The 18,442-nt window shown below is 41.5% G+C and overlaps 3 protein-coding genes across 16 annotated transcripts; 1 reads left to right on the plus strand and 2 right to left on the minus strand.

The window, feature by feature from the left end:
- The first annotated feature begins 216 nt into the window (after positions 1–216).
- LOC120698524 (pentatricopeptide repeat-containing protein At2g27610-like) lies at positions 217–7,097 on the plus strand. 11 transcript variants are annotated; one of them, XM_039982177.1, is made up of 7 exons: positions 238–3,658; positions 3,794–3,878; positions 4,311–4,544; positions 5,833–6,025; positions 6,163–6,252; positions 6,347–6,423; positions 6,539–6,895. In XM_039982177.1, exon 1 carries the CDS (start codon positions 479–481, stop codon positions 3,095–3,097), a length of 2,619 nt encoding a protein of 872 aa, XP_039838111.1. In that variant the 5' UTR covers positions 238–478; the 3' UTR covers positions 3,098–3,658; positions 3,794–3,878; positions 4,311–4,544; positions 5,833–6,025; positions 6,163–6,252; positions 6,347–6,423; positions 6,539–6,895. The 11 variants fall into 11 exon arrangements, with proteins under 11 accessions (XP_039838104.1, XP_039838111.1, XP_039838103.1 ...); XM_039982169.1 differs by having other exon boundaries at positions 238–4,544; positions 6,539–6,662; positions 6,770–7,097; XM_039982172.1 differs by having other exon boundaries at positions 3,794–4,544.
- Positions 4,148–6,885, minus strand: LOC120698527 (solute carrier family 35 member F2-like). Of its 4 annotated transcripts, none has more exons than XM_039982182.1 (11): positions 6,521–6,664; positions 6,323–6,417; positions 6,172–6,229; positions 5,845–6,039; positions 5,542–5,621; positions 5,380–5,462; positions 5,162–5,213; positions 4,988–5,056; positions 4,761–4,847; positions 4,613–4,677; positions 4,150–4,523 (listed from the first exon to the last, which is right to left on the minus strand). In XM_039982182.1, exons 1-11 carry the CDS (start codon positions 6,630–6,632, stop codon positions 4,385–4,387), a joined length of 1,035 nt encoding a protein of 344 aa, XP_039838116.1. In that variant the 5' UTR covers positions 6,633–6,664; the 3' UTR covers positions 4,150–4,384. The 4 variants fall into 4 exon arrangements, 3 of the variants coding, with proteins under 3 accessions (XP_039838116.1, XP_039838115.1, XP_039838117.1); XM_039982181.1 differs by having other exon boundaries at positions 5,162–5,225; XM_039982183.1 differs by lacking the exon at positions 5,845–6,039 and having other exon boundaries at positions 5,162–5,225.
- A 4,131-nt stretch (positions 7,098–11,228) lies between the features above and the next one.
- LOC120698526 (solute carrier family 35 member F2-like) lies at positions 11,229–14,737 on the minus strand. Its single transcript, XM_039982180.1, has 11 exons — positions 13,990–14,737; positions 13,771–13,865; positions 13,621–13,678; positions 13,339–13,533; positions 12,826–12,905; positions 12,654–12,736; positions 12,274–12,325; positions 12,102–12,170; positions 11,790–11,876; positions 11,642–11,706; positions 11,229–11,548 (listed from the first exon to the last, which is right to left on the minus strand). Exons 1-11 carry the CDS (start codon positions 14,102–14,104, stop codon positions 11,401–11,403), a joined length of 1,047 nt encoding a protein of 348 aa, XP_039838114.1. The 5' UTR covers positions 14,105–14,737; the 3' UTR covers positions 11,229–11,400.
- Between the last annotated feature and the right edge of the window lie 3,705 nt (positions 14,738–18,442).

Genomic DNA, 18,442 nt, shown 5'->3' on the forward strand with positions numbered 1-18,442 from the left:
ATTCATTTGATGCCTCTATAGCATATTTATTGCTCGCAACGAACTCACTCACGAGACTGGGCGGTAGAAATTATACAACTACACAACTATATAAATAAATTCGGTTCGGCACAGTTTTCGAATTGGGCCAAGCCCAGGACAACTGTGTTTTTTTTTTTGAGGAGTGGCCCAGGACATCTGTGTAAAATGGATCGCATGGGGGCATGGGCCGGCCTTGTTCCCCAAATGATGGGCTCCAAGCATACAGAGAATTACAGAGGTCACTCGAGAAAACACTTCCCAAGGCCTCGCTTCCACCCTGACGAGACATTCGCCGCCGGCCGGCCGCCGCATCTGTCCCCCGCCGTGCACGGGGATCCTCCAGCGCCGCAAAGCAAGCATATAGCACCTGAACCGAAACGACCCAAACTCTTCCTGTTCTTCGGGCCATCTGCCCACATATCCATGATCCGTCATTAGCGAAGCGGAGCAGAGAAGCATGAAGCCACGCGCTCCTTTCCCATTCCTCCGCGGCAAGAACGCGGCGACCTTCGCACCGGAACAGTCTAGGAAGCCGCTAGCCACGTCTGCCTGCTCCGGTCTGCCGTGTGACGACGTCAATCTCCGTGACGCTCCCGGTGCCCGCAAGGCGTTCGACGAAATTTCCAGCCGGGATGCCGTGGCGGGCTCCGACCGCGCCCTCTTCGACTACGCCCGGCGGGGGCTGACCTGTCAGGCGCTGGACCAGTTCTTGGATGTGCACCGACGCAACGGTGGACGCGTTGGAGCCGCCACGCTGTCGTCCGTCCTTAAGGTATGCAGTTCGGTGCCAGATAGAGCTCTCGGGGAACAGCTGCACGGCCTGTGCGCGAAGTGCGGGCATGATCTGGGCGACGTCAGCGTGGGCACATCGCTTGTTGACATGTACATGAAGTGCCGCTGCGTCGAGGATGGGAGGAAGGCGTTCGAGGGAATGCCCGAGAGGAACGTCGCCACGTGGACGTCGTTGCTCAATGGGTACATGCAAGCCGGGGCGCATTTGGATGTCATGGCGCTTTTCTTCAGGATGCGAGCAGAAGGGGTCTGGCCCAATCAGTTCACATTTGCTAGTGTTTTCTCTATGGTGGCCAGCCAGGGAGCCGCTGATCTTGGGAGGTGCGTGCATGCTCAATCAATTAAGTTTGGTTGCTGCTCAACTGTCCTTGTATGCAACTCGTTGATGAACATGTACGCAAAGTGTGGACTGGTTGAACAAGCCAAGGCCGTTTTTTGCGGGATGGAGATTAGGGACGTGGTGTCGTGGAACATATTGATGGCCGGCCTTTTGTTGAACAGGCGTGAACTGGAAGCCCTGCAGCTGTTCCTTGATTCACGATCCAGTATTGCCAAGCTTACACAGCCGACGTACTCAACAGTGATCAAATTATGTGCAAATCTCAAACAGCTTGGCTTGGCACAGCAACTCCACAGCAGTGTTCTGAAACGTGGCTTTCATTCGTATGGCAATGTAATGACAGCCCTCTTGGATGCCTACAGCAAATGTGGTGAATTGGATAATGCTTTAAACATATTCTCATCGATGCCAGAATCTCAAAATGTTGTTTCATGGACTGCTATGATCTATGGGTGCATTCAGAATGGTGATATACCTCTTGCAGCTGTTCATTTTAGCAGAATGAGAGAAGATGGTGTTGCTCCAAATGAGTTCACCTACTCGACAATGCTGACAGCATCAGTGGCCAGCTTGCCTCCCCAAATTCATGCCCAGGTGATAAAGACAAACTATCAGAGTTCGCCAACTGTTGGAACTGCACTTCTGCACTCTTACTCGAAGCTTTGCAGCACTGAAGAATCCCTTTCTATATTCGAAATGATTGACCAGAAGGATGTTGTTACATGGTCTGCAATGTTGACTTGCTATGCCCGAGCTGGTGATTGCGATGGTGCCACAAATGTATTCGTCAAGATGTCCATGCATGGCGTGAAGCCAAATGAGTTCACGATCTCTAGTGTCATTGACGCTTGTGCTAGTCCTACTGCCAGTGTTGACCTGGGTAAACAGTTCCATGCTATTTCAATAAAACACAGATGCCAGGATGCAATTTGTGTCAGCAGCGCACTTATCAGCATGTACGCAAGGAAAGGGAGCATCGAGAGTGCTCAGAGTGTCTTTGAGAGGCAAACAGATAGAGATTTAGTGTCATGGAACTCAATGATGTCAGGGTATGCACAGCATGGTTACAGCCAAAAAGCCCTTGATATATTTTGGCAGATGGAAGTTGAGGGCATTGAGATGGATGGTGTCACATTCCTTGCAGTGATCATGGGATGCGCTCATGCTGGTCTTGTCGAAGAAGGCCGGCAACACTTTGACTCGATGATCAGAGACTATGGGATTACTCCAACCATGGATCATTACACGTGCATGGTGGATCTCTATAGCCGTGCTGGCAAGCTGGATGAAACAATGAACCTTATAGGAGGCATGCCATTCCCAGCAGGTCCAATGGTATGGCGGACATTGCTCGGTGCTTGTAGAGTTCACAAGAATGTTGAGCTTGGAAAGTTGGCTGCAGAGAAGCTGCTGTCATTTGAGCCTCTTGACTCGGCTACATATGTGCTTCTCTCCAACATTTATTCAGCTGCCGGGAAGTGGAAAGAGAAGGATGCAGTGAGGAAACTCATGGACACTAGAAAGGTGAAGAAAGAAGCTGGGTGCAGCTGGATTCAGATCAAGAACAAAGTTCATTCCTTTATAGCTTCAGACAAGTCACATCCTTTATCAGAACAAATATATGCAATGCTCAAGGCAATAACAGCTAGGCTGAAGAAAGAAGGCTATTGTCCTGACACAAGCTTTGTACTTCATGAAATGGCGGAAGAGCAGAAAGAAGCCATGCTGGCTATGCACAGTGAGCGGCTAGCCCTTGCCTTTGGCTTGATAGCTACCCCACCAGGGACACCCCTTCAAATTGTCAAAAACCTGCGGGTGTGTGGGGACTGCCACACGGTGATGAAAATGATCTCTGTAATTGAGGATAGGAAGATTGTAATGCGAGATTGCAGCAGGTTCCACCACTTCAGTTCAGGGATCTGCTCCTGTGGCGATTTCTGGTGAATGGAGTCAGAACAAAATGGCTGTGGATGCACATACTCTGGCGATATCGCCCTTTGAACATCACTGGTAAATTGACTCTGGTTGTCAGATTTCTACAAGCCTAGAAATAATGTTTTCGACTTTTGAGGCTTGTAGAGACACATAGCAGGAATATCAGCGCCGGGGTTTGTTGGAATTGCTACTGCTGGAATTGCTACTGGATGCAGACATGGTTCAACAGGCGATTAGTACTGCAATATTGTAACTCAGGGCCTGGGAGTTGCAACAAAAGTTCTACTTGATTTGACAGAAGTACGACCACAAGAGATGGGGATATAAGCTTTCTTGTTATTCTTTTGGTGGCTAGGTGTAAATGGGTACTCAAGTGACTCTGCAGTCTGCAGTGCCTGAATATGAATCAAAATTGTTTGAGACTTGAATTTGGAGCCTTGCCCTTGGAGGCACGAGTGATGCCTTGATAGCAATATCACAGAGAGTAATGGAGTCTACTCAATAGAGGCAGTGCTTTTCCATGAAAACTTTGCACAGTATCAGGAAAAATGTTTGGTAAATAAGATATTGGTAATCTAATGAAAAACAACTGTGGTTACTACACTTGCAATCATTTGGATCCATGTGGTATTCCTTTGCAATCTAATTTCACCATTTCAATGGTAGCTGTCTGGTAATAAGTTTTATTTGTTCTTTCAACTGCAGCTGCTGACTGTTACATCCAATGTGCACTTCAGGTTTAGCATTGTACCCAAGGATATGTATTTAAGGCCCTCTTCTAAATAATTGGGTATATCCACCATGAATATTTGTGCTGATACATCATAACTTGCAATTCTCAACATAGTGCCTCATAACATGCAAGTCTCAACACCCTTTATCCTCTTGTTCAAATCAAACCTTATTGCCTCCATAGGTTAAAGGTGTATACAATGAAATTATATTCACTCAGTTTTGGTACTGAACTGAACTAACAGCAGTCTTTCAGCATTATATAGAGAACTAGAGGTTGATGTGTATTTTGTTTTCTATTCTCATCTTAGCTTCATCTTCAGAATATGTCAAAAAATGCAACCTTCGTCATATTCTTCGACATTTTTTGTTACACAACAATTAGAAAATTAGAACAAAATGAAAACTGGAACCTTCTAGTTTGCATACCCTCCACATATATTCTAATATGGTATCTGATTTAGTTAACACAATTTCTGTCTATTCCCAGGAGGTTACTTGACCCCTTATCAGGTCTAGTCTTATACAAGATATATCCCATTGCCTTGAGGTTACTTGAGGTGCCTAACAGGTGTGATCATCTTCCTGATGTTTTCTGTTCTGCCAGTCAAGATTGGCACCACCCGACTCCTCACTTGAAAGTTGTTCATACTGAGTTGTTTCTGTTGTACTTGGAGCTGTCTCGTCATCTGAAGAACTCTCACTTCATAGATCAGAAAATAAGGTATATTAGGTTTGAGTTCCTTGACTGCCTTACATGTGATTGTTTCCAGGAAATTGAATCCAACTTACTTCCGCAAGTAGATGATCAGTCCCATGGCTACAACTGCAAATGCTAAGTAGTAGAGCCAATTTACCTGTGGTTTGCACATAAGATGTCAGAGCAGTAATACAGCCAATATGTCTTTTCCTAAACATTTGGAATTGGAAACAACTTTACCTGCTGATGATAGAAGAAATACCGAATGGCGACCGCCCATATGTCAGTTGTTAAGAGTGAGAGGTTAAACATAGTTGATCCACTCATCTGCGAAGTTTGACAGAAAGCTAAGTGCTACTACGCTGCTAAATGGCCATGAAAGAGCCGTCTGAACTATTACTTGGTGATGAGTTACATTGAGTGAAAATATCTATGGAGTAGATCTGAACTGGCTCGAGAAGGTTAACCTTAAGAACAAAAGAACTAATGGTTGAGAACACAAAAGCTGCTATAGCAAATCCTGTGAAAAGACTTATCTGGAACAATGTCAAAATGAAGGCGTGAGTCTTCTTACTGATAGATCAAAAAAGGTCTATGGAACATTAAACAGTTTGGTAGGTCGAAGGATTTAGTTTTCTCACCATTTTTGGAGACCAGTTGATTGTCTCTAGGTTCTTCCTCTCAAAAAGAGATCTGTGGTTTATGCTAGTTAATAGGGTAACATTAAACTTTACTTCATGAACATGTAGTGATTTTTCACCCCCAAAATGGATAGAATGGTTTCTTAAAAAAAAAAAGTCAACAGTTAGGATGGTCAATGAATCATGCTAGTTCAGTACTGATATGATGGACAGGATACATCTGAATTCCTGTGACAAGCACCCCAAAGATTCCAAGCATTGCAATGAATTCAATTCGGTCTTTCTTCTTGACACAGTATTCCTGCACAATTCATTTCACAAACCATGAGAAATCAGCAAGTATATTGGTGATAGCAGCAGTTGTGGAATGCGTTCCTAACCTCCCCGACATTGCTAAACGCAAAACAAAATGTGGCAGCAATGATAAGGACATCTCCGAGAAGTGGTCTTTTACTTGCATCTGCAGAAAAGTGAGCTATGCTCAAGATTTTCATATTTGTATAAGCTTTGCTATGGAGAATATTACATATACTGCCCATAATGTTCATAAAGGAATTTTTTTTATCTTTCCATCCTTCTTTAAATGAGTTCTGTTGGCATTAGTACAGTTGATTCCACTGTTAAATCTGTAGTCATGAATTTAATCTGTTACTAACATTCTGAACATGCAGCTGCCTACTTACCTTGAACATCTGGCGAATTTGAATCTGAGAGGAGTACTAGGGAGAGTCCTGCCATGCAAGTGCCTGCTCCTACAAATTGCCAAAAAGAGTATCTTGTGCCTAGTGCAAACCTGGTGAGGATCATGACCCATGGAATAGTCCAACAGTCCAACAAGTTTATGCTGGTGATGTATGAGTACTGGTATGCCCTGATAGCTGCAACACATGCTCACAATGATGGCATGTTCGGATAATGTGCAGCACTACTTTTCTTGTTTCACCTGGAGCTATTGCCTACTGCCAATTGGTGATTCAAAGTTCAAACTGTTTCCTTTTCAGCCTACTCACCAAGAAAGTTTCCCGGAACATCGATGAAGACAAGGGTTAGGTACCAATACCATGGTATCTGCAAGCCATGTGAAAAGATCAGTGAGTAATGAACCACTAAATGTTCAAATTCCATTATTACACTGTTAGACAGCTGCTCTTACAAACTTACAAGCAGTTTTTGTCGTCGGTGCAGAAGAATCGTTCCGTAAACCAGAGCTAACAACATGTATACCAGGAATGATTGTGCCAGTGGTGCGTCAACTCCTGAAAGTGAGGCCTGTATTTATCTCTATTGATAGAAGAAGCCTACATTTTATGAAATTATTATGCATACACTCGATACAAATAAAATATGTTTGCAATTTACCGAGACTGCTGATGACAGAGGTGGTAAAGCTGCTGATGGCCATGGAGAAGGAGACTATCTGTCCGAGGAAGAGCGAGAACAGCAACCTCCATGTATCCCTCTTGACCTCCATGAGCCTGAGCGCGATCCAGGAAAGCCTCAGGTCAGAATTTAGACAACGGGCATGGGCCAAATTTATGAGAGCTTCAGAGAGAGGGTGCAGGACGGAGACTAGAGAGTAACTGCCTAACTGGGAACACCTGTTTACAGTGGCCTCCAACTCAGGAACTCCTGCCCTCAGAGCAAAACAAAACAAGCGAGCTCCCTGTTAGAACGAAGGCACGAGAGAATACGTCGTACTGCTTTAAAGGCCACCTAACATCTTTTGGGGTCTTACTGAAAGAATCACCGTTGCTAGAAAAAAAAAAGAATCTTTCCAAAAAAAAAAGAAGAAGAAAAAAAGAGAGAGGAATAATACAATTTATGATGCCATACTGGTTGGTGGGCTGACGACAGGCTTGCAGGTGGTGACGGATGTCAAATGGCTGTTATCTTTCGCCATGCGAAACGAAAATGGACTGGCCCGCTCTTTTCTAAATTACCCTTGAACCTTACGTGAAAATGCCTAGATCTAAGCTTTAGGACTCACGGTCACCAAGAACAGTAAAATCAGTAGCAAAGAGGAACAAAAACGTATCCTAGCCTGATTGCAAGATTTCTCCTCCAATTTTCTTTTAGGAAAGGCTTAATCTAAAGAATCGTGCAAAGGTCCAAAATATCCTCAAGTATTATTCGGAAAAAAAAATCCTTAAGTTGGCCAAAAAGTTGAACTTCTTTTGATGTGTTGGATCCGCCTTAGCTAGGATCCAAACGGCCCTCGTGAGCAGGTTCACCATTCACCTGTAAGTTTGGAGTTTTGTGGTATCCATAAGTCATGTTATTATATGATATAAATTTTTTGGTACTTGGTCCCAATTTAGGAAGTATCAGGTACTTTACTCTAGGTACTTTTGGGTACTTCCTATATTTATCATCGTAGGATTTTATCAGATGGACAACTTCTATTTTTTTCAATCATTGTAAAATTTCTCATATAATGATTATGTTAGATTACTTTAAAAGAATATTAGGTAAGTTGGACACTCTTTCTACGTGTCTTGCATTAGATCTAGCCTCCCATGTGTTAGATGTTCCCTCAAATGAATGCAGCTCTATAGAGAGATGACATTGCTTTGGTCGATCATAAGTTGATGTTGCAATCAACATTTATTTTCCCTTATTGTTTCATCTTGTCCTGTTGTTGAAATCAAATGATCTTAGCGTTTGATTGGGATGGAATATGTATGTATCCTAGATTTTAGAGACGATATGGTTCGGTTGGACGTTGGAGGATGAAATGGTTCTATTTTGCGTTTGACTGGAAGGACGACGAGAAATGGAGTGGGATCCGTTAGCTGCGGTCACTGTAGTGGGGTCCACTTGTTAGCCGAACCATCTCTCGCCCTTTCCTTCAAATTTTGCGTGCTTCCCCGCCACCCCGTCCGCGTTTTGCGTCCGCCGCCGCCGCCGCCCTGCATCCGCCGCCGCATACGCCCCGCACGCACGTGGAGCTTCCAGCTTCACCTCGTCAAGCATGGGCTGGCGCACGGCATGTCGCACCGTCGAAATCGAAATGGGACGGCTCGGTCCTGCTGATTTTATAGGATCAGAGCCATTCCGAATCATAAGCAAATACTCTCTCCGTTTTAAATTATAAGTCTTTTGAATTTTTTTGCCTCAAATTTGATCACTTGTCTTATTCAAAAATTTATACAAAATATCATTTCTTTAATTGTGGGTTGCTTTATCAATACAAGATCTTCAAGAATAACTTAAATTTGGCAATATTTGCACAATTTTTTTTGAATAAAACGAGTAGTCAAGAGTCAAAAAAAAGTCAAACGGGATACAATTTGGAATGAAGGTAGTATTCGCTTTCTTGGATGGCTCTGCTCCTAATTTCCTATGCTCTTGAACCAAACAAGAGATAAGATGGCTTGATTCCAGCTCGCTTCCAAACTAAAAACTACATAAGGCCAATTTTAGTGGGAGTGTCATAAGAGTGTCATAGACATTAAATTTGATAATATGTATCAATAGTATGAGGAGATAGAAGAGAGTAGTGTCATGAAATGTGAGAGAAGTATCATCACCATGACACTCCACTGGCACAGTTCTTAAGATTTCAGTCTAGGTAACTGTGTCTATGATACTCTCACTGAGACTGGCCTAACTGCCTAATTTTCTTGGTTCTTATATCACCGAAAGGGATATATTGCAACAAAAATGCGTTCTTGAAACGAATTTTCCACATGTTCTTCAAATTCACATATCATTAGATTCCATGGCGAAGCATTCCTCTCCACACCCTGGGCTCCTGCTCATTAACGCCAACGCGCGCCCTATTCGATGGAATGGGCACCCGTCTACTACGTTTTGACAGGTCGAGACCAGAGAATTACCACGCCCCTAAATGAGCGCGTCTATTTTCATAGCACGTGCGACTAGCCATCGTACTATAAGTAGAAATCCGCTGAAGATAAAAATATTCTAAATTATTTTAGTATAAAATAAATAAATAAATAAATTTTAGAGATAGAAACTGTTTCAGAACAAATAAAAACATTTTAAAATATCATCTAAATATAATTAAATGTGGTCTAATTTTAAAGATCTCGTTGTAAGAAACATGAGGTGCGATCAAAATTCAATTTGAATAATTAGCTCATAACATAGAGTAATTTTTATTTGGTGCTAAAAAAAGAGTAATTTTTATTTGAATGTATATATTGCACACAAATTGAGACACGTAGGGTGCAGAAACCTCCCATGCGACGTGTCCGCGCCGGGTCGCGCGCGATGAATAAGGCTTGGCGCTGTTGGGCTCGTGTTACCGCTAGCAGACTTTTCACAATAAAATTCTTCCATTTCAGATTTTATATTTTAGACCTAAACTGGCTAACAAAATGATCATATGTGTAATTCAGTCAAAAATATTCTAGAACAATTTTTAGTTGTTCCAACAATAAATAAAATTTTATTTCGAAACAGAAAAAGTTGTTTTGAAACAAAAAAATATTTATTGAACTTTGTATATGATGATTTGACTGTCAGTCACACGTGTCGCCCCTGACATTTGACATTTGGGGAAAAGTCTTGCCAAACCGCTACACGGTGGAGAATCGGCCCGTGTTAGGATTTATACTCGCATCAAGTGAAGTCCGTCCTCTTCTTTTTTTTTCTTTTTTTTAGAAAAGCCCGTCCTCTTCTCTTTTTTAAAAAAAAAGTGGGTCCGTCTTCTTCTTTGTTGGCAAAATGGACCTTGTATTGCAGTGAGCCCAATGGGTCAAAATTTAATGCCCTTTTCGTGGTGGACCTGAGGCGAGGACTGTATGTATGTAGGAACGCATTACGCATATATAGAGCTGGAGTTGTGGCGGAGGTGCAAAGTGGGCGGAGGTCGCCGCCGAAGGGCATGTGATGAGGTCGCATGGTGACGGGTTGAGCTACGGCAAGGGCCAAGGCATCGTAGGCCGCCTGACTGCTTGAGTGGAGCCTTCCTGGCGTGTGGCCATTGCTCCCAGTTTGCTAACGCCGGCGCGCGTACCACCTGTTCGACGGAATGATGACGTGGTGGCTAGTCTTGTGCCTGTATTGCTGTATTGCAGTTGTGCTCAGTCGCCTGTGCTGGGCTGACCGGGTGGGCATCGGTTACTTGCGACTCCAGGCTTTTAGCCTATCCAAGCGAACACAGGCCACAGGCAGCGTTCCCTTGTGTCGTCAGTCGTCACAACCTCTGTTGCTGTCGCATCCGGTGGCAGAACGAAGGGGTTAACACTGGATGTAAGTCTAATGCTTTATTCATGGTCTGAAATTCCCCTCAATCTGAGTCCATTTCAGCTTCTAGCATTCTCTCTCTATGAGACTATGACTATCTATACTTTATTGCTGGAAGATCATTTGAAAACTACCCTTTTGGCTTACAGTTTAGCGTTGTTATATGGCTTCCATTGTCAGTCATGGCCATTGAGGGTAATCAAACTACATCTTCACCAGCTAATTTGTAAGGTATACTCTGTTTAGTTGTCAGTGTTTGTTTTCTGTTTAAGATTTTTTTTTTACTTTTTTTGGTACTTTGTTAGAAGTCTGCTTGTGACATAATTTGATATTAAATTGTCAGTTTCTGCTCCTGTAGTATAAATCCAACCACCATAAGATTGAAATTGTTCAGTCAGTATTTTACTGTCCAGATAATATTCTGATAGTAATTCTTCTTTTCAACACATCCATTTTAGCCACTTCTCTTAGATTTTAAGAAAATGGATCGAACAGAGCCATATCTGTGGCCCTTCCTATTCCAGGGAATACCAAAAGCTTCTACAGTGATACTCCTTGGGTAATTTTGAAACCATAATCCTTCAAACAAGGAAATATTGTGGCATGTTCAACACTTTGGGTTCCATAAAATCATGTAGCTATCATACATTACTCAGAAATAAGTTCCATATATATTTAACATGTTCTTGATCAATACTACTTTATTTACCATATCTCTCATTATATTTTTCACACTGCTGTGACCCTGCTAGCAAGCTAGATGTGATGGGTTCGCAAACCCTTAGTTAAAAGATTCTTTTGAACCTATATTTTTTATACATTGTAAATTGTTTGCTGGATTGAAGTGTAGAGAAAAAGTAACTCTGATCCCCACATCCTGATTTTTCACTTGAGGTAATAATGCATGTGCCTATACATGAATTGAGCAACAGTTTCCTCTGCATATATCTGTTGTCACTAATAACCATATAGAATCGGGTACAGGTCTATCTATTAACAAGGAGGTGTCTTTATACATTGACCTACTAGCAGATGTGAAGTTCTTCCTTATGTGTCCTTTCTTGGATACCTGAATTTTGACCACTTCCTGTTGAATTATCCTCACTTTGAAGCTGCTGATATTGCTCTGCTGCTTCTGCACTTGCAGCTGTTTCATGGTCTGAAGAATTTTCACTTCATAGATCACAAGTAAGCAAATTTGTTAGGTTTCTGCAACCAGGAGTGACATATCGGCAAACTGATCTAGGTAGGTTTGAACAAACTTACTTCAACGAGTAGATGATTAATCCAACGGCCACAACTGTGAATGCTAAATAGTACAACCAGTTTATCTGCATTGCATCTTAAGTATATGAGTGTATTGGCTAATATGTTATAATCTGGGAGAAGTATTCAGTGTTTAAGAAAAAATCACCTGTTGATGGTAGAATAGAACTCGAATGGCGACTGCCCACATGTCAGATGTCAATAGTGAAAGGTTGAACAATGTTGCTCCACTCATCTGCAAAAGGGCATACAGGAAATAAAAGGGCCAAATTATTATTTGACTGTTCATTAACAATAAGTGGGCCTTTCTTCTTCTGATACTATGTTAGTGAGCCAGTACGGTTGAAAGCAGCTTTGCTTTATTCTTATTTATTCAAATAACTCACTACCACTTGACAGGGCCTAAGTTTCTCTTTTTCCTACTTGTGGAGGTCGTTAGTAATATGTCAGAGATCTTAACCTTTAGAACAAAAGGAGTAATTGTGTAGAATATGAAGATTGCCACTGCAAATCCTGCAAAGAGACTTATCTGGAAAATATAAAGACAAAAGCAGTAGTGAGTTTCCAAGTAATTAATTCAAAAAGGTGTATGGCAGATAAAATAGTTTCATGGGAAAATGTACTTTTCTTACCATTGTTGGAGACCATGTAACTGCTTCTAGGCTCTTCCTTTCAAATACAAGTCTAAAAGTTTATCAGGTTAAAGTTAACACGAATATAGATCATACGGTGAACAACTTTTATTCCAGGAAAATGGTGGTGAAAGACTGATAGTTTAACTTTACAAAAGATAGAAAATATATAAATGCATTCCATGGATCATGCTAATTTGCTCTGCTGGTCTCTAACATGAATATAGAATTATAGTCAGCAATTTTTGTTCCAGGAAAACTGCAGTGATAGTTTAACCATTTAAAAGAGAGCAATTTTATAGATGGTATTGCTAATGAACCATGCCATTTTGCTCTACTGGTCTGTAACCCGTAGTGAATCTAAGTATTTTGGAGGATACATCTGAACCATACTGATAAGTAACCCAAAGAGTCCAAGCATTGCAACAACTTCAACTTGATCTTTCTTCTTGACACAGTATTCCTACACATACAAGGAAAATGGAGTGCCTATTAGAAATGTGAAGCTGTTGCTGATGCCGATAGCAGCAGATACACATAAGGCATACTAACCTCCCCAACATTACTAAATGCAAAACAAACTGTCCCGGCAATAACAAGGGCATCCCCCAGAAGAGGTATTTTACTTGGATCTGCAGAAAATTAAAGTTTCCATACAGTATAAATATTCATCTAGCTCTGCGATGGAAACTGGAAAGTAGATTTCACTAATTTACAGGAGATGTAAAACCCCGCTTGCTTCTCCTCTTATAGGATTGAGCAGTGCTCCTGCTTTTTTTGTTAAAATAAAAGTATCATTTAACTTCATTCATAAATCCATGTTTACTACACACCAGTTTTATTGCCATCTTATGCTTAGCCACCACTATTGCTATAGTGGATTTGTTATACTAATACCATGAACTTTCTTATATAACTGCAATTCTAATTTCCTGGTTCAAAATAAAAATAATTCTGGCTCCTAAGAATTTTGGAGTAAGATACATCTGAACCATGCTGGCATTATTCTAGAGGAATCGTAGTTGATTTTCTAATTTGATTGTTAAGATGCTTCAAGTAGCTTACCTGGCTCCCCTGTTGATTCTGCATCCGAAAGGAGCACAAGGGCAAGCCCTGCCACACATGTCCCTGCCCCTACAAACTGCAAGAAAGAATACCTTGTGCCCAGTGCGTACCAGGTGAGTATGATGACCCATACAACAGTCCAACAATCCAACAAAGTTACACTGGTGATGTAGGAGTATTGGTATGCCTTCACAACTACAGCATATTGTTTTTAGATGGTTATCAGTTGTAGTAAGAAGAACTTCCCTGGACTCAGTGTAACTGTGTGGTGCCTGTACTCACCAAGATAGTTGCCCTGTACATCAATGAACGCCAGGGCTAGGTACCAGTACCAAGCTATCTGCAGAGAACAAGAGTACTCAAAACACTGAGAGGTATGAATCGCAACAGACCAACAGTTTCCAGAGTTGACTCTGAGGCAGCCATGCTTACTTGCAGCTTCTGCCGTCGACGCAGGACGATTGGTACATAAACTAAGTTAAGCAGCAGGTATGCGAAGAAAGACTGTGTGAGTGGTGCATCAACTCCTACACGGACATTTTCATGGAAATGAGCGCACTTTATTATCACTATCCAGATAATAGTTATCTAGTATTTCATCAATTCTATGTCTATGTATCAACCCAGCGAAAAAGATGAAAGGTTGGGTACCAAGATTGGCGATGAGGGAGGAGGTGAAGCTTGAGGCGGCCATGGAGAAGGCTACGAGCTGGCCGAGGAGCAGGACGAGCAGCAGGCTCCATACATCCTTCCTCTTGAACTCCATGAGCCCGAGCACGGAAGCCTCGGATCAGATCAGTTGCGGAAGCAAGATTTATACGGCGGGTCGCTGGCGAACAGAGAGGGGGAGGAGACCGAGAAGAAGAATGAAAGGTGGACAGCAGTGCAGGACTGGCAGATGGGTCGCATGCAATAAACTAACCGCCGGGTAGTTAGGGGCATCATATGCCCGCTCAATTGATTTTCTGCAACCATGGATCCTGTCAGCGTGCTTGTCCAACCGTGATACCATACATGTCTCGTGCTGCACGGCCTGAAATGTCTACTGGCTACTGCAACTTGCAGGGCCTCATCGTTGGCCATGTGCTCCGTACAGCTGATGATTGTTACAGCTTCTGAAAAGGAAATCCTGGACTTAAATTTCAGATTTGTCTTGATTTTCAGATTATTAGGATGAGAAAAGAAAAGGGTCCGTCTGATACTATGATGCAGCAGCCACGGTCTGGATGGAGAAAACGGCGGATCTGATGCAGGTACAATTGCTGCTGCGTCCAAACAATCAAGCATGCAGGTACAGTTATAGACCAGACTTATTGCATGCGGACATGTATATAGCGACAGAAATAACCCAATATGGCGTCAGTCTTGATATGAGTACTCAATGCCTTCCCCAGATCCCCCCTTGTCTTACTGTAGTCTAATATAAGTTTAGTTTTGCTTTGATTTGCAAATTCATCGACGTTTGGAAATTCTGTTTGGAGAGTTTTTTTTTTTCATGAATGCGTTTTTTTTAGATGACGAGCGTGTGTTTTTCAGAGTGTCACTAGATCTGTACAAACTTCAGTGCATGGAGAGTTTTGTTTCATCGATACTCCCTGTTAATGTTTTAAAGTCGTACTACTGAAAAAAAATATACGGTTGATAGATCCAAATCATGAAAAAATAAAACACTAATAACTCCTCTACTATTTCACGAGGGAATCTCTTCATCGGCTTATATCATGGCACTATCTTTTCTAATACATCAGCACCCGTCTTAATTCCGAAATTTGTGTATATCTTCGGAGTATGTGAGTAGGGATGCAAGTTAGATAAATTTTGAGTTATTGGGTCAATCCAAAAAATAGATTAATTGAACTAGTATGGTATTCTAAGTAAATAGTTTAGGAGAAAAAATGAACTAGAGTGGCATGCCATTGTAATTAATTAGCTGACCCAAAAAATATCATTAGATACCCACTTGTGTAGCTAATGATGCTTTGCGGTGGGTAACATTGATATGATGGGTGGACATAGGTCTTGTTTGGTTTCCTAGCGCAATTTGCGCTAGGAAAGGAATCTTGCATGCATGGAGTACTAAACGAAGTTTATTTATAAAACATTTTCACATATGGGTGCAACTTTGCGCGACGAATCTAATGAGCCTAATTAATTCATAATTGGCTACAATGATGCTATAGTAACCATTCTCTAATCGCGCGGTCAAAGGTCTCATTAGATTCTTCATGGTTCCTAGCACAGGGGTTGTGGAGTTAGTTTTGCAAATTGCTTTTATTTAATATCTATAATTAATGATCAAAGTTGCTACAGTTCCTAGCATAGCACAAACCAAACAGGACCATAATGGAGCCACTGAAAAGGACCTCACAGAAGAGAATGTGGAATGGAATATACTCGTGATGCAACTGTTTGACATTATTTCCATCCTGCTTTGCTGTCAGAATAATGACGAGTTCGATGCTCTGCAGTTTAAGAAAATATCATGCTATTTGTAAGAAGAAATTATGCAATCAAGTCAGGACTACATTTCTAGTCCCTATTTTTTTTTTTGGCAAAATAGGCGTTTCGGTCCCTCAACTTTGCCTTAAGGGTCAAGTTCATCCTTCAACTTTCAAATTGGCCAATTTAGTCCCTCAATTTCTATTTTTTAGGTCAAAGTCATCCTTATGTTGATGTGCGCTCCATGATGGTACGAGACTAATGTGAAAAGTCCTTTTTACCCCTGTATACTTCTTCCCTTCCTCATTTTTTGCCGACACTGTGTAACATGTGATCAAGTTGGGGGCTTGCACATAGCAAACTGTCCCAGCAATAACAAGGATATCCCCCAGAAGTGGTATTTTACTGGGATGAGAAGAAATCAAGATTTTTTTAAGACATGTTAGCAATCATCTAGCCTTGCCATTGAAATTGGAAAGTCGATTTCAGTCTAGAATATTCATAAAGTCATGTTTTCATTTGCACCTGCTCTATTTCTATTCTTAGATATAACATTTTATTTTTTAAAGAAGTGAAAAGTTCAAATTACACCCTCGAACTATCGTAGAAGTCCGATTTTTAACCTTCAACTACATAACCGGATAGCATAGGCCATCCAACTATCCAAACCAGGAAAATTAGGCTCTTGGGGTGGTTTTTAAGGTGGTTTTGTATTTTTTTAAATTAAAGAAATTATAATTAGATCTAAAAAATCAAAACTAATTCATTTTAAAATAGAAAATTTTGAAACTAGTATATTTTTTTAAAAAATGTAAGCTATCTATTATTGCTCTATTTGAATCTTGGTTATTCAGAAATAATAGACATAACTACAAGCAACCAAATATTATTAAAATAAAAAACTTTTGATACCCATTTCACATTTTTTTTGAGTTAAAATGAATTACTTATGAATTTTTATTTTAAAATTGAATACTTTTATTTCTCACAAAATGAAAACCCACCTTCAAAACCACCTAAGGGGCCAAATTTGTCCGGTTTCAACAGTTGGATGACATTTGTTATCCAGTTTGTAGTTGAAAGTTGAAAATCGAAATTTTGTGACAGTTCGAGGGTGTAAATTGGACTTTTCCTTTTAAGGAAATGCTAACTTAATGTGGCATCCTGAATCATTCATCTGCCATGCTTTATTTTTAAAGAAGACAGTAGAAACATCATTCCCTACTGCTACTGTGAATTTTACAGTATAACTCAAATTATGTTGATCACTTCTTAAAATGACTCGGTACGTCCTCCCAAGATGTTTCAAGTAGTCACCTCCTTACCTTGCTCATCTGGAGATTTTTCTGTATGGTACCCTACTCGCCAAGATAGTTTCCCTGTACATCAATGAAGGCCAGGGCCAGATACGAATACCAAGCTATCTGCAAGAGTACTCAAAACAGTGAACCATGAATCACATTGCTCGCAGGATTGATTCTTATGCAGCCGTGCTCACTTGCAACTTCTCCCTACGATGTAAGATGACTGGTGCATATAAGCTATCGTCAGCAACAGGTACAAGAAGAGCAACCGTGTGAGTGGTGCATCAACTCCTGCGCAGTTTTCATGTTGGTGAGCTCAGATTATTACCATTATAGGATACTAGTTACACCGCCATAAAAAAAATACAAGCCATACTTTATTGAAAAGTCAAACTTTGTATATTGTGACCAATTCTTAGTCAGATTATGAATATGTTTAGTGCATAGTCATCATACAGCTAGATTCTTATTTTAAAATGTTCATATTGGTTTTACAGCAGTAAATCATATATTTTCTGAAAATGCAATGGTCAAAGCACAACTTTAAGGACCGAGCCAACCTTGTACCAAAGGGAGTATCAAGTATTATCGGCTTATCACTAATGATTCTGTTTGTTTGGATCAGCCCAATGAGAGAAATGGGAAAAATTGAGTCCGTACCAAGATTAGCAATGAGGGAGGAGGCTAGTGGCAAAGCACCCGGTAGGGCGACCCTCCGATTTTACTAAGAGTACACATGCTCAACTTTGAGCTGAGTTATTTAATTTGGGGAAAATTTTATTCTCTTAGGCATTATATCAATTGCCATACTGAAGCTTTTTGCTTCATCAGTCCAGCTGCGCCATACCTTAATTTTGGCCCGTCCTCCGCCACTAGAGGAGGCAAAGCTTGAGACAGCAACGGAGGAGATGATTTGGCCGAGGAGCACGAGCAGCAGGCCCCATACGGCCTTCCTCTTGCCCCCATGGGTCTGAGCACAGCTGAGCCTGCATAGAAGCCTCCAATCAGAATTGTGGCAGAATCACCCATTTGTATGCCTACAAAAATAGAAAGGAAGAGACGGTGCAGAAGAATGGAAGTTGGAGCGCAGGGCCGGTAGATGGAGCACGTGAGATCAACTAATCCACGTGCCAGACGGCTTTGCTAGGCTGCTTTACTGGTAACTGGTAGTGTGTAGGTAGGTCATGAAAGATGACACTGTCATCCATCCATGCCATTGGTGACTGCTACACCTTCGGATTAGAGATCTCCTTCAGATATGATGCAGCAGCCACCGGTCAGAAATTCAGAAATAGAGAAAGGGCGGATCCAGTGCAGTATGCTGAGCCAGTTGCTGATTTGCTGCGGGAGTATGCGACCAT

Source organism: Panicum virgatum, chromosome 3K (genome assembly GCF_016808335.1).
Source record: "Panicum virgatum strain AP13 chromosome 3K, P.virgatum_v5, whole genome shotgun sequence".
Lineage (NCBI taxonomy): Eukaryota > Viridiplantae > Streptophyta > Magnoliopsida > Poales > Poaceae > Panicum > Panicum virgatum.

What these genes read in the sequence shown, in the direction of transcription:
- LOC120698524 (XM_039982170.1), top strand. Translation starts at nt 479, where the DNA reads ATGAAGCCACGCGCTCCTTTCCCATTCCTCCGCGGCAAGAACGCGGCG.
- LOC120698527 (XM_039982181.1), bottom strand. Translation starts at nt 6,632, where the DNA reads ATGGAGGTCAAGAGGGATACATGGAGGTTGCTGTTCTCGCTCTTCCTC. An exon ending in ACCGACGACAAAAACTGCTT is followed by an intron (nt 6,230 to 6,322) that starts GTAAGTTTGTAA and finishes CATGGCTTGCAG; the next exon opens with ATACCATGGTATTGGTACCT. An exon ending in ATTTCTTCTATCATCAGCAG is followed by an intron (nt 4,678 to 4,760) that starts GTAAAGTTGTTT and finishes TGCAAACCACAG; the next exon opens with GTAAATTGGCTCTACTACTT.
- LOC120698526 (XM_039982180.1), bottom strand. Translation starts at nt 14,104, where the DNA reads ATGGAGTTCAAGAGGAAGGATGTATGGAGCCTGCTGCTCGTCCTGCTC. An exon ending in GTCGACGGCAGAAGCTGCAA is followed by an intron (nt 13,679 to 13,770) that starts GTAAGCATGGCT and finishes TGTTCTCTGCAG; the next exon opens with ATAGCTTGGTACTGGTACCT. An exon ending in TTCTATTCTACCATCAACAG is followed by an intron (nt 11,707 to 11,789) that starts GTGATTTTTTCT and finishes GATGCAATGCAG; the next exon opens with ATAAACTGGTTGTACTATTT.